Source organism: Grammomys surdaster, unplaced genomic scaffold (genome assembly GCF_004785775.1).
Source record: "Grammomys surdaster isolate TR1022 unplaced genomic scaffold, NIH_TR_1.0 166, whole genome shotgun sequence".
Lineage (NCBI taxonomy): Eukaryota > Metazoa > Chordata > Mammalia > Rodentia > Muridae > Grammomys > Grammomys surdaster.
Window position 1 is genome coordinate 7,672,992 of NW_021604614.1, and position 15,637 is coordinate 7,688,628.

Here is a 15,637-nt window from a genome sequence, read left to right on the forward strand (position 1 = left end):
TTGGGGACAAGAAGGCAGCTTCCCAGCTGTGCACAAATAAATCTGCCCAGCAGACAGCTGAACAGTTTCAGATAGCATCAAAAATATGCACAGCCTGTGACCTGGGACGTCCACGTCAAGGCAGAAATATGGTCACTCGGGTACATAAATACAATGTCATGTATATAAATACAGTAGAGGAAACAGGACTCAACAGAGGCGGAACACAAAGCAAATGGTGTGGAACGACGCCGGAAATGTCAGAGGAAACACTTCCGTATATTTTCTATGAATGTAAGTGTATATGATACATAAAACAAATCCAAACACACGCATAAACTCAGGGTGAGTTGTAAAAAAAAAAACCCAAAGAGGTATTTGCTTTTTAAAAATGTTTCACCTTGAGAAATAAAGGGAATAATATTTTGAAGCTGTGACAGGGTGGTACATGCCTCTAACTTTTAACACTTGGGAGGCTGAGACAGGAGGCTTGCTGTGAGTTCAAAGCCAGCCTGGGTTACATGGTGAATTTTAAGCTAGCCTGTAAAGTGAGACCTGTCTCAAACATAAAAGAGAAATGTGACTATATTAGGGGACAGGGTGGAGATATATAGTTCAGTGGTAGAGAACAAGCCTACCATGAACAGCTCTGGGTCCTGTCCTCAGTCCCACAGAAGTCAATAGATGAATACATGTATACGTAAGTATTAAGTATATATCAGGAAAGTAACCATATAATTTCTGAGCATACTAATCTTTTCCAAAAAGTGACCAATGTAGCGCAGCAAGACGGCTCCTCAGCCAGCAAAGGCAGTTGCTGTTAGGCCCAAGGACCTGAGCTCAGTAGATCTTGGGGGACACATAAGACTTGGGGGATACATAGGATGGAAGGTGAGAGATGACTGGAGCTGCAGGTGTCCCCTGATGGCCCTGTTCACTCTCTGTAGCACCCGCGAGCATGTGCAGAAGAAATAAATATTTTAAGGTATTTAAATAATAAAAATGAAGTTTAAAAAAGTAGTCCGGGATTCTAAGCCCAGTGAAAATATCTTTTAAAAATGAAAGAGACAGAGGCAGAGGCAGGTGGATGTCTGTGAGTTTGAGGTCAGCCTGGTCTACAGAAAGAGTTCAAGGACAGCCAGGGCTACACAGAGAAACCTTCTCAAAAAAAAAAAAAAAAAGGAAGAAGGATAAGAAGGAAGGAAGAAAAAGAAGAAACAGAGTGAGAGAGAAGAAGGGGAGGGAGGGAGGGAGGGAGGGAGGGAGGAGGGGAGAGGGAGACAGAGAGAGAGACAGAGACAGAGAGACAACTTGTTCTCAGATGAAAAATAACTAGATTTACTTCCACCACAACAAAGGTTACAGGGCAAAAACAAAGGCATAAAAATAGCTGTAGCTGGGACAAGTGTAGGCGTGCATGGCATGGCCCTGGTCGTGTCTGTAACTGCTCTACAAAACAGTCTGGGCCAGAATCACAAAACCTGTAGAGAGCTACTGGAGACCTTGACTACCTCACAACGGGCAGGAGGAACTATGCATGCATTGCATCTTAGAATACTTTTAAAGTGATACGCTATCCATTGCAGGAAGACATGGCTTGGGAATCAAGAGTACTTCCTGCTCTTCCAGAGCTCCACAGTTCTGTTCCCAGCACCCACACTGGGAGGTTTACCAACATCACCACCAACTCCAGCTCCGGGAGATTCTACTATCTCTGGCTTCTATGTGCACATACCCACACCTGCAGACACACACACACATGCAGACACATACACATACTCCCCCTAATTAAAAATAATAAAAACTCATTTTTAAAGGTCAGCAGAGTTGCATCTAAATGTGTGGACCTAAGAATAGCATTCACCTTTGAGGGTAAACATGACAGCACAGACGAGAACAAATACCCAAGGCCTCCAACTCGGTGGAGAATCCATACGCATCTTCTCATTTGTCACCTACCTTTTAAGTCTTGTTTACTCTAGCTCTCAGACTGAACTGGGGGCCTCCTGCACGCTAAGCAAGTGCTCTACCACAAAGCCACATCATCAAGTCCCCTTACACCTTTTTATTTTGAGACCAGGTCTCACTGAGCTGCCTGGGCTAGCCTTGAACTCACTCTGTAGCCCAGGCTGACTTTGATCTTGCTATCTTCCTGTCTTACTGACCTGGGACTTTGAGCCCCCGCTTCTCCTCACTCTTGGAAATGGTCCCAGGACCCCTCATGAATACTAACCTCCAAAGAAGCTTAAATTTTTAAAGTGGTCCAACATTTGCACAGAGGGCCCTCTTACAAACTCTTACATTCCTCTCCAGATGACGTATAACGTGGAACGCAGTGTGAATGGCGTGTGGACAGTTATATTGCAGTAGGAATAATGACCGGAAAGAAGTCTGCGCATGCTCATTACAGGTGTTAATTCGCCCTAACCCAAACATTTCAGGTTTGTAGCTGGTGGAATATCTACCACAAACCCTATGGGTACTAAGGGCCCAGTGTGATTGGCAGTGCAAGCTGCCAGAATAGCAACAGAGTTGCAGAAGACCTGTGCATAATGGCCTCTTAAGGTGGCCTTGTTGACATTTATAGAATTCCCCACCACGAATGCATTGTTCCCCCAAGAGCTCTACGTTCTGGGTTGTATAAACAACCTTAAGCACATTTTAAAAACTGGAGCTGTAGAAAGTACCTTTTCAGATCATAAAATATTTAATTGTAAATCAACAACAGCAGGAAGGTCTTTAGAAAATCCCCGACTGTTTGGAAATTAAAGCAGCTCCCTTCAAAATGAACTGAGGGGGTGGTGAGATGGCTCAGCAGGCAGAAGCACTTGCTGTCAAGCCCGGAAGCCCGGAGTCCCATCCCTGGGACCCACATGGCGGAAGGAGAGAGCTGACTCCCCAGAGTTGTCCTCTGACCTCCAGATGCAGCCGGTGGCAGTGCCTTGGAAGTTGATGGCATTGTCCTAGTTCTCAGTCGTTTGATTGCACAGCTGCACTCGCTTATCAACACGAAGAGAAATATGCTATCAAACTGAATTTTCCTGAATATATAATAAGTAATAATTTGAAAAGTGGTCTGGCTGGATGCTTGTGGCGTGGCTGTCTCTGGGAGCTGGGGCTAAAGAGAATTCCACTGGGCATGCATAATCAATGCAAGTTGTTACCACATCTTGGCTATTGTGTGCAATGCTGCATATATACTCTGACAGGCTGACTTCACTTCCTTTGGATGTATACCAGTAGTGGATCTGGTTTCTCTTCCTTAGGAACCTCCACACTGGTTTCCACAATGGCTGTGCTAACTCACACTCCCTCTCTTCTCCACACTCTAGCCAGCATTGCCTTCTGTTCTGTGATAGTTACTTTCAGCTGTCAACTTAACACAACCCAGAGGCATCTGTGAAGAGGGGGTGCTCAGCTGAAGAGCTGCCTCCATCAGATTGGCCTGTGGCCACATTTGTGAGGCATTTCCTTGCTAATTGATGTAGACAGGTCCTTCCCACTGTGAGCGGCACCATCCCCTACTCAGGTGAGCCTGGGCTACTGCCCAGGTATGAAAGGTAGCTGAGCGAGCCATGGGGAGCAAGTCTCTGTTTCAGTCCCTACCCTTGGTTTCCCTCCATGATAAACTCTGACATGGAAGTCAAATGAATCCTGTCCTCCCCCGAGTTGCTCTTGGTCAGCATTTTATCACAGCAACAGGAATTTAACTAGAATGCTGTCTTTTATCTTGAGTCAAATAGCTCATTTAGTATCAAGGAGTGAAATTAAGTCCCTGTGTGCATGCGTGCATGTGTGTGTGTGTCTGTGTGTGTGTGGGTGTGTGTACAAGTGTGTGTGTATGTGTGTGAGAATGTGAGACTGTGAGTTTGTGTGTGTATGTATGCATGTGTGTGCAAGAGTATGTGAGTGTGTATGAGTGTGTGCGTACACGTGTGTGTGTGTATACATGTTGTGTGTAGAGGACAGAGGTCAGCCTTGGGTGCCATTCCTCAGGTACCAACCACCTTTTATTTTTTGAAAGGGTCTTTTACTAGCCTGGAGCTCATCACCAATTAGGCTAGACTGGCTGCCAGCCAGTCCCAGCATCCTCCTGCCTCTGACCCCCAGAACTAGTACAACAAGCACATTTCCCCACGGCTAGCTTTTTACGTGGGTTCCAGGGGATCAAACTCAGATCCTCCTGCTTAGGAAAGGCAAATATTTAACTGACAGAGCCTCCTCTCCTGCGCCAAAAAGAAACTCATAAATCTTCTCTCTTCCCGTGGCTGACTGAACCGTGGTGGTCAAAAAAGGTCAGCGGCACAAGAATTCCCTCACAGGCTTGATCTTTTGCAGAGTTGAGAAGAGGCCAGAGTTACCGACTTGCAATTATCCTCTAGACAAGAGTCCCAACCGCTGGGCACTCAGTGTCTCAATAGCTGCTACAATCTCCTTCACATGTTATTGGAGTCTGTGGGAAGTTTCACTAATATGTTCAATGCCTGTGCCCCAGCCAGCTGTTGGGAGCGGCCTGCATTCCAAGGCTGTGAACACAACCCCCTCAACACTGGTTCATCTTTCTGGCTTTCCCAGGATTCCCTTGAACGCTACTGACGTCTCTCCATGGCAGTTTGCTAGAAATACCAACAATTTCTTCTTCTTCTGATTTACAGTTTCTAGAGTCAGCCTTGCTTGTCTCTTGACCCTTTCTCCTTGAAGCTCATACAGAATGAGCCTCGTTCTCAGAAGCTCTCTTGGCATGTGTCCTCCATGTTGCCTTTGGGTGCTAAAGAGGTGTTCCCCCCAAGCCACATGTGACTGTCTTCCTGGCTGAAGTGAATGGGGTGTGTTTACAGGGAATTCATGTGAGTACACTTTCTCTTTTGTGACTTTGACCTGGTGACTTTCACTATGGCTTCTGGAAGAGACTTGGTCCGGTCTCTCTGGTCTCTCCGCAGCCACTCCCTTGTCACTAACCTGGCTTAACTAAGCTCTTCCTGTCCAGCCTCTCTCCCTGCCACCCTCCCCTCAGCTCTCAGGAGTCACTGTAACTCATTCTTGCTTAGTTTGAGCTCATCACCCACTCTGAGCTCAGCTTCTTGCTCTGTGCCCATCAACCCCGAGATTACCCACCCAGAAATCTCATCTTGGTTATAACAGCCGTTCATTCCTTCTGCCGTGGGGATCTGGCTTGCTGTGATCTCCTTTGCATTTATTTCCCCGAGGATTGGGATATTGGTTTGCTTTGCTCTGTTTTCTGTATCTGCCGGCCATTCTTATTTCTTTCTTTCTTTCTTTTTTTTTTTTTTTTTTTTTGGCAAAAGTCAATTTAGGGACTATCACTCTGTGACTTAATCGGGAGCGTTTGAGTCTCTGGCTATTGGGTTGTTTGTGTTTCTGGAAAACTGTTTCTGGACACTAACTCCAGCTAGAGAGATGTTTTTATTACGTTTATTTATTTGGGAACAAGGTGTGTGTGCATGCTAGAGTTTGTTCTTTCCTTCCATTGTGTGGAGATTATTGTGTTATGAGACTTGGCTGCAGACACCCTTACCCACTGAGCCATCTTGCTGGCCCCAACAGTAAGATTTTGATATGCAAGCCACTGAATGCTGTTTCCCAAAGTCCCAACTCCTAGCCCTCCCTCAAGCCCCTCATGATAGAAGGTAGAGGGAGAATATTCCCGTGTGGCCTCATGGTACCCCTGATGAACCGAGTCTAAGGACTTGAAAAGATGTCAATCCACACACCCTCCAGTCATAGTCCATCAGGTCTTGCCTCATGCACGGTCGTGCAAACACGTTGGCTTCATAAGCAGGTGACTAACACCCTGCCTTGTGTGATGTGAGCCTGGCCTGGGGTGGACACGGTAAGTCACTGGACACCTTGCTGTCTTCCCCTATTTCCTGCTTTTGTTCAACTGGTAGCCCCTACGCGGACAGTACCTGAAGTTAAGGAAGGCGCAATACAGAAAGAGACGGTTGCTCTCATTGGTGGCATCGTTGTACTGCTTCTGAGTCTGAAATAAAAGGAAATGGAATTACATCCCTGTCACAGCAGGAAAAGCCAAGCACAGGTCCGGAGTGGAAACAGCTGCCCCGCCTCTGTCCTGCCCACTGTCCCCGCCCCCGCCCCGCCCCCAGCCCACACGCACGCCCAGGGGCTGAGTCCAGGGCTCAACCGATAAAAGCACTTGTAGAACCTGGCGACCTAAGTTCAATCCCTAAACTCAAATCAAAAAACAGATGGGGTGGTCCACATCTGTAATCCAGGGCCCCTATGACAAAATGCGTGACAAGGACACTTGGAGGATGGTGTGAGCCAGATAGCCTGGGCGTGCTAAAATAAGAGAGGGTCTGATGCAACAAGGTAGAGGGCAAAAACTGACTCCTGAAAGCTGTCTCTGACCTTCACTAAGGCGCCATGGCACACACACATGCCTGCATCCATGCCCACAAAATTTAAAGAGTTTTTAACTAATGAATTTCTAAAAGATTTTTAAACTTTAAAATGTGTGCACGTGACGCGCGCTCCTATGTATACATGCATGGGAGTGCAATGCCCGTGGAGGTCAGAAGTGAGCGCTAGATCCCCCTGGAGTTAATTATAGGGGGCTGTGAGGCACCTGAAATGGGTGCTGGGAACCGAACTTGGGTCTGCTACAGGAACAGCATACACTCTAATCCATGCAGCCATCCCTCCAGCACCCTTAAAGAAAAAAAAAATCCTCAAAGACCTCTCACATCCTGGACATCCAGTGTATTTGGGACAAAGCTAGAGAAGCCAAGTGACCAGCAAGAGCTAATACTAAGCCACACCTCTCCAGGGCTTCCCAAGATCGGCACCTGCAGACTGCCAGGTCTCTTATCAGCTCATAAACAGCCTGCATGGATGAGTAAAGCAAGCCCATGCTGCTTTTGAGTTTCTGTAGATAAAGAAGGACAAACTCTGTGGAGAGGCATAGGAGCCTGGACTTCAAACCTCTTGCCTCAGAATGGAACAGAGTTTCAGATCATCCCTCTGCCCAGGTACCACACAGCTCCAAGGCACTTCGGGGGAAGGTCTAACACAGGAACCCAGAGTACTCCATGCCTGGAGCCACGCTTGGCATTAAACAGCTGCAGTTTACCCAGTGATGGAGATGTAGGGGAGGCAGAGAGCCCATGGAGGGTGGGTGAGATGACACTGAATAGAAGTTAGGAGTAACAATGCAGGTGACAGCTAGGCCAGGTGCATGCATCTCTACTGGAACAAGAGCCCTGTGTCGGAGGTCTCCTCTGGTGACAAATTGCATAAAAATGTCTAAGAGATCCATCTCTGTCTTACCCATGTCCCTAAGAAGTATTTAAAGCAAGCAGGTGACCAAAGAAAGTCAGTTCCAGCCCTCCACGCCACAAGAGACATGGGTTCCAGGGAGGTCAGAAGATCGTTCTTCTCCTGGGTGGCTTACTTCTGCCCCTTCCACCTCCTGAGACCAGAGTTATATCATCCTTCAAAGAAAAAGTGCAGCTGGCCAGTGTGCAAAAAGGCCAACTGTGTGTGGTCCATAAGGGATGGGTAGACTGGCTGTCTTGGGTCTGGAGCCAAGGTCACAGGCCCCACTAGGAATTCCCTGCCCAGCTGGTCCTCCGGCTCTGTCCCAGGCTCAGCTCTTTGGCTGGGAAAATAGAATTTTGAAAAGAAAAAAAAAAAAAAAGCCTGGACGTTTCCAGAGAGATTTTAACATATGGGAACGAGGCTGTGCCTATGAAAAGGTGAGTCACCCCGCACAACCCACGTTCCACTTGCCGAGGACCGTGGGAGGCCGATAGCTCATCCAACTCCCTGTTTCCTGGGCTGGAGAGAAAAACCATTTCCGAAGGTCAGCAGGGGTGCTGGACATTCAGAAGGCCCTGGCAGGGTCTCTCGGAAGGTACTAGCAGAGAAACCCCAGTACTGTCCCACACAAGCCTGATTATTCCCCAGACACCTGCTGTGGTGTCCAGAGCTTCCGGGACTGCAGAATAGTTCCCATGATTCATCGGGCTCCCTCCACCTCTGGAATGAGCTTCCAGATGGGATTAACCAGCCAATTACTCGGCACCTGCTGTTTCTAGCGAAGTGTAGGCTTCTGAACATGAAAGAGGGGGCGGGCTATATCTGAGAAGGTCCCTTGACATCTCTTGTTCAGATACGTGTTTGCTTTATGTCTTAATGTGTGACTTTCCTGATAAAGACACTGAGAGCCACTTCTTCATCACTGTCCCCAAGCAGAAGGCGGATGGCACCATGGTCCTTAGTTCTGACCCTCAGCAAGGCAGCATCACAGAGCAAAACAGCCACATCCCCAGCATAGAGCTAGACACAGGCAGAGCCTGGCTGAGGCCCCAAGCCACCCCTGCGTCTTTACCTCCCATCAGCCTCTTCCCAGCATCCCAGGCCCAACTCTGAATGGTGAAGGGTCCCATAACACAGAGGCCTGATGGTCTCTGGTTTCAGAGAATCTTCGGATAGCCCTTCATAGCCCTGGAAAACCCTCGCATGGAAGACCAGTAGACCCTCTGGGTCAGCATCAGGAAGGAACAGTTGGGTCGATTCCCATCATAGGGTTTGAGGGCAGGCCAGTGGGGTGGACCATCTTGCGGGCAGAAAGGCAAGAGGCCAAACCAGGCAACACCTTGCCTGTGCCACGATTTCCCAAGGCTCTAACATATCATCACTGCCATGGGGACACGGCCACAGGGAAGGTGCACGAGTCAGAGAGACACACCACCGCCCACCTGTGGTCCAGAGGTCCTAAAAATGATGTCTATATAATGCAGAATACAGGTTTCAATCATTCACGGTCAGTGTGGGCTGTTGGGACTTGTAGACAGACCCATTCCTTCAGTGTGAGCTAAATTCTAAATCATGTCCCTCCAGGGCTTCCGAAGTCAGCACCTGCAGACTTCCAGGTCTCTTATCAGCTCATAAACAGCCTGCATGGATGAGCAAGTCTATCCCATGCTGCTTTGAGTTTCCAGAAAAGGAGGAAGAGGAGGAGGGGGATAAAGAAGAAGAAGAAGAGGAGGAGGAGGAAGGAAGGAGAGCTCTGTGGAGAGGCATGGAAGCCTGGACATCAAACCACTTGCCTCAGAATGGAACAGAAAGAGTTTCAGATCATCCCTCTGCCCAGGTACCACACAGCTACAAGGCACTCAGGGGGAAGGTCTAACACAAAAACCCAGAATGCTCCATGCCTGGAGCCATGCTTGGCATTGAACAGCTGCAGTTTACCCAGTGACAGAGATGTAGGGGAGGCAGGGCATGCTCAGGAGCCTGTGGAGGGTGGGTGAGGTGACACTGAACTGGAAGTTAGGAGGGACACCCCTGTTAACAGCTAGGCTAGGTGAGGATGTGTCTCGAATGGACCAGGAGCCCTGTCCCCCAACTCTGGACCCCAATTGACCTTCCTGTAATTTGGGCAGTCCAGACTTGTAGTCTGGTTTGGGACACAGGGAAGGGTCCTGGCACTGATAGAGACCTCTGAAGATGCCTCTGGTGACAGGAAGCATTCTCTACCCCCATCTCTCTTAGACCCGCCTCCTTCCATATCCACCCCTCCCATTTTACAGTAGTCCTACCTCCTTCCATACTGACCACGCCCATTCTCATTGCGCTACAGGGGTGGGGCCTGAAGAAGACCAGTCTATGCAGATGCTTCCTGTGGTCATGCACATTCTACCGCAGCTGCCACATGGCTACCCTGGTCCAGCAGCTCAGGCCACTGCCCACTGGCCTCCACAGCCACCCATCCCCCTCTTTTCTCTTTACAGCACAAATCCAGTCCTATCTTACACCTTAGACCCTCAAGGGAAAGATGGAACATCGATCCCTGAAGGAGGAAGGACACCCTACCTTTGCAGCACCGCCCTCTATTTTTGCTAAACCTACCTTGTCTACCCGTCCATCCATCCATCCATCCGACCTGCCCATCTGCCCACTCATTATCCTGCTCATCAACAGTCCGTCCCAGTCCCCACCTACCCATCTCCTACCACCCCTGCCTGACCATCCACCCACCTATCCACCTGCCTGTCCACTCCACCTTTCCACCTAACCCCTTCCACTCACGTGCTTGTCTAGCCATCCATCTACCCATCCCACCCGTTCACATTCCCACCACCTCATTCCCCCATCCCCCACCTGCTAACCCACCTACCCATCATCCACACTGCACACACCCACACACAGACACACACACAGACACACACAGACACACACACACACAGACACACATACACATACACACCTTCCAAGCTTCCCCAAACTGCTATAGCTGCCTGGGAGGCCTAACCCTTCTGACATTCCTTCAGAAATAATCCTCCCAGAAGCCCCAGGCTCCCCAGGGGTGTCATCCACTGCTGTATTTCCCCTCCCTCTTATTTCTACACATGCTCGTGTCCACTAGATCCTACTCCCCTTTCCCAAGGTGTCAAAACCCCAGAGCAGGCCTCACTCTTTGAACCACCCTGTTCCCTAGTGGGTTGACCTGATGCTGCTTGCATTCTAGTAATAATTTGGGGCCCCCCAAGACTGGTTGCTCTAGAAGCAAAAGCATCCCCGTGTTGACGCTAGCTCAGTGACCCTGCCCCCAGTTAATTGTGATTGGTAAATAAAGACGCCAAAAAGACAGCCAATAGCTGGGCAGAAGAGACATAGGTTAGATTTGGGTTTCCTAGGCTTGGAGTCTGAGACAAGGGAGAGAAGGAGAGGAGGAAGGAGAAGCTGCCATGGGTTAAGGGTCAAGAGGATGTGGCCCCAGGGGCTACCCATTTGGAGTTAAGAGCAGCCCAGATGGAACATAGTAAATAGTAAATAGTAACTCGGGGTTATCGATGGGAAAGTAGATTCTAGCAGCATGGAGGGCAGGCAGCTGCCCAGCTACTGTGCTGTTTAGGGCTTATTATAAATATAAAGGCTGTGCATGTGTCTTTCGTGTGAGAACTGAACAACCAAAAGCAGGGTAGAAACCCTGGGCTGGGATTTTCAATATTTTCTACAGTCCCATTCCATAGAGCACTCATTACCAGATCCATAAGTCGTATACAGAGCTCCTCCTGAGAACTGAACAGTCACCCTGCTCTCCCAGGGGAACCCAGCCATGCACTGAGGTCTGTCCCTAACAGATGTATGTAGACTAAGGACAAGGAAGGTGACTTAGACACAGATTGGGAGGTGGGGTGAGGAGGGGGTCCCGGGGGGGGGTCATATGACTCCTCGGGGGACTCGAATAGACCCTAGTGACATCCGGACAGTATTCATTTCCCAGTTCTCGCTGATGGAGCTAGGGTGACAGTGTGGCCCTAAGTCTCTCTACCTGGCACTTGCCACTTCATCCTTTATTGCTGGGGCTGAGGGGCGGTCTTCCCCAATTCAGCACGCTCCCTCATAAACTCATACTATGTCCACACCTGGCCTTGCTGGTACTTCTGCACACCCCGACCTACTCCTTCATCCTCACAGACACCAGCCCAGTCTCCTAAGGGACAGAGTCAGGAGTAGGTCAAACCCATAGGATGGGACTGTGCGCAGTTCCTGCCCCGTCACAACCCAATACCCTGACAGACCCACAGCCCATTCACACCAAGGCTGCCTGCTGGCTGGCTGGACTCTTTCCCCTCTCAGACGCCTTTGTTCAAGAACTATGCGCATTGGTGGTTATTGTTCTCAAGATGCTTAGTAAGAATTTCCCAAGATGCACACAATCCTACCTCTGGCATCACTCTGCTGTAATACAAAGTGAGGTGAAGTGAAGCTTGGACTATACACCTTGCCCTGCCCTGCCCAGCCTCTCCACCTTGTCCTCCATATCCTTCCCATCCCTGAATTCTGCTGTGTTGAGCATCATGAAGATGTTCTTTATTACACTTGAGCCTGTTACTCAAACCGTGTTGGATTCTCTCTCCCTCCTTCCTCCCCACCCCCATCTCTGTGTATATGCATATATGTGCATGCATGCATGCATGTGGAAGTCTGAAGTCAATGGGTCATTTCTCAAGAGCTATCCATCTGCCTATGCCCTTTCCCTGGCCTAGGGCTCACCAGTTCAGTTCGGCTGCCTGGCTAATAAGCTTCAGGGATGTGACTGGTCCCTCCTGTCCATGGAAATGATGGTGCTGGCTTACAAGGCTGGGAGATCCCTGCCTTCCTACAGCTGATTCTGTGAGTATTGATGGTGGATCATGGTCACCGAGCATCCTGGAATACGCCACGTGAACATGCTGCCTCCCACTAAAAAGTAGTTGGTATATTTAGAAAAGAAATCAAATATTCAATGGGCTGTAGTGGTGCCTGTTTCTGTATAGTGTGTGTGTGTGTGTGTGTGTGTGTGTGTGCGCGCGCGCGCGCTTGGGTGTTCGTATGAGTGCATCTGTGTGGATACAGAGAGAGAGAGAGAGAGAGAGAGAGAGAGAGAGAGAGAGCGCAGGGGCTAACCTTGGATGTCATTCCTCACTGTTGTCTGCCTTGTTTCTTTGAGATAAGGACTCTCATTAGCCTGGAGCTCACTGGGAAGGGTAGGCTGTCTAGGCAGAGTGCAGCAGGGACCTGCCTGTTTCTGATGAAGTGACAGGTAACTGCCACCAACCCTTGCTTTTTAAAGTGGGTGCTGGGAATTGAACTCCTTTTCTTCCTTGTTCGGCAAGCTCTTTCCCCACTGAGCTACCTCCCAGCTTTGTCTTTCTTTCTTATTTCCCCATCTGCTACTCTGTTTTATAAGCTTGTAAACATTACAGCTCAATCCCAGTTTCCCAGGACCCCAAGTATGTATGTACACACACACACACACACACACACACACACACAGTTTAAGAAAATAGACAAGTTGCCTCTGAGATCTTCTCCCTGGTGAAGGCTTAACAGTTAAAAAGGTGCGTGGAGACTTCCTTACAGACACAGAGAAAGGCAGATTGTCACTCACTGATTAACAAGGGACTAGCAGATAGGACCAGCCGTTCCAGGGACCTGTCTCACATAGGTGAGGCTTCCGTAACTACTGAAACAAATTTGCCTAATAGTCACAAAACGTTCAGAAGTAGCCGATATCCACAGGGAAGGAATCAGGGAGTCCATGCCAGACAGCATTTACACTTCAGTGGGAAGAATGAGTTCTTGAAGCCTTGTCAGTATTCAAACTGTAGCTCTGTGCAGGAGCGCAGGGACCCAGGGAACAGAGCCAGGAGGAGCCAGACAAGCCCAGGTAAGGCTCAGAGGAACATGCCCTGCATCCTTCTGCTTCTAAGGTTCTACAGTTATTACCTCCACAAGTTAATCACACACACACTCACAACCTCATATACACGTACTCACACACACTCATACACACTCATACACACACACTCATACCACACATTTATATACACACACATACACATGCTTACACACATTCATATATAACACACAAACTCACATTCACCCACCCACCCACGTTCACACAGACACACATACACATACTCATATGCACACACATATACACTCATGCACGCATATATACACACTTGCACATATACACACTCATACATACACAAACATACTCATACACCCATACACACATATACACCTAAACACACACATATACAGACTTGCACAACTCACATACACACTCACACATACTCACATACACACTCATACACACATATACACACTCATATACACACACATACACACATACTCATATACACACATACACACATTCATATATGCACATATATACACACTTATATACACACACATTCATATACATACACATACACACACTCACACACACACTCATACACACACTCACACACTCACACTCACACACACTTATATACATACATGTACAATCACACACACATACGGACTCATATACACACTCACACATTCATATACACACACATACACACATATTCATATACATACAAAATACTCATATACACACATATACACACACTCGTATATGCACATACATACACACTCAGATATATATACTCATATTCATGTGCACTCACACACTTGTACACGCACACACATACCTCCAAAATCAAATGAAATATTGACAGGTCAGAAATGAGCTAGGGACCAGTGAAGAGACCATTTATAATGGTGTCTAAGTGGACGTGTCAGAGAGCAGTTACCCAACTTATCCGGGCAGTTTGAGAATCTCGCTCCCAGAAGTCCAACCATCAGGATGGTAGGTAGCCCTGATGAGCAGGAGCAGGTGGAAAAAGGAGAGCTGAGGAGAGCGCTCACTCCGTTTATAGCAGAGACGACAGGTGGTATAGACAGAGGGACAACATGGGCAGATTCCAGCTGAGTCCCTGGTGCAGAGAATCAGAAGAGTAGCTGCCCAGAGGGCAAGGCCCGGAGACCGCACAGCGAGTTCTATCTGTTCTCAGCACAGTAATGACAAAGTACGCACTTAGTAGTTCAGGAATCAAGCCACAGTGGACTGGGAAAGAGCTACCCACCAGGCAGCACAGCCTGAGGAACACCAACTGGAGAACCGTAGACTTACAGTGGGGTTGCTGGAGTCCTCCAGAGACTCTGCTCTCACCTGACGGGCAAATCACTGAACTGGCAGCAGGTAGCTTAACAAAACAATGCCCTGCCAGAGCACAGCCATCCAATCCCAGAATGCTCTTGGAAATTGATGGCTGTGGCAGTGCAGAGGCTGTGGGCCACTTTAGAATGAATGTGGGGGGGAGGGGCTGGAGGTGGGGATGGTTGAAGATGGGACTAGGGGATTCTGGGTAAGAGGCACATTCCTAGTCTTTGAGCAGTGATCGTCTGCAGTCCGATATAACAGGCTTTAAATATGTGTGGTTTCTGGTTCCTGTGCCTCCAGTAATTCTGTCTGTCTAGGTTTGTGTTTACATGCTTTGGGGGTGCAGATGAAGTAGCCCTGGGGCTTGCAGGTCAGGTCAGAGGAGGGATGTCCTGGTTAGGGTCAGCAGAAATTAATAGTGCAAGGAGATCAGTGTGCAAAAGCACCAAGCTCGTAGGAAACTGAAGAGGCACACACCAGCACAAACTGGTACCTCTGATGGTGTCGGTGAGCAAGCACAGATGCTCTGCAGAACGTTGTGACATTTTCAAGCAAAACTAAACCTAAGTATAGTTGTATGGCTCCAGACCTGAATCCCTGGATGGCGGGGAAATGCAGAGACTCGTGGCTGTTCACAGAGTAAACGAAGCTGAGGGACCAAGTGCCTCACAGGAGATTTACATCACGTCCTCGGATGTGGGGCTCAGGTAACATGAGAGGTAGAACGCATTGAAGAGCCAAAAGATGATGTGCAGCTGTGAACACCCCCACCCCCACCCCCACCCCAGCTTTGATAGTCATTATGGGATCGTGAATTCCCAACTACAGTCATCTGAGCAGGGCCAGCACAGAGCAGCCCTGGTCTACACTCAGTCAGGGAGGGAAGCTCAGGGGATCTCGCCTGTTACTTTTGAGCTTATTGGCTCTTGGGAGACTCTGGAAATTAGGGGTGGGGGTTGTCACCAAGCCCACTAGGTTTGTAGATACCAACAAACCAGTGGTCACAGTTTAAACTCAGTGGCTCACAAAACAAATAGGTGTAAGAGTGGGAAAGATTTGTAGGTAACAGTGCAGGCAGCCTGGGGCAGTAGCGATCGGTCTGAGAGTAGGTGAGGGGATCAGAGTGGTCAG

The 15,637-nt window shown here is 48.7% G+C and overlaps 1 protein-coding gene across 2 annotated transcripts in view; it reads right to left on the reverse strand.

Annotated features, from left to right (window-relative positions):
- Nucleotides 1-15,637, reverse strand: part of Adgrd1 (adhesion G protein-coupled receptor D1) — a 113,092-nt gene that overhangs the window by 33,849 nt on the left and 63,606 nt on the right. For both annotated transcript variants that reach the window (XM_028766066.1, XM_028766065.1), the window contains one exon: nucleotides 5,907-5,980. In XM_028766066.1, coding sequence (XP_028621899.1) covers nucleotides 5,907-5,980 — 74 coding nt within the window. The remainder of the gene's footprint in view (nucleotides 1-5,906; nucleotides 5,981-15,637) is intronic.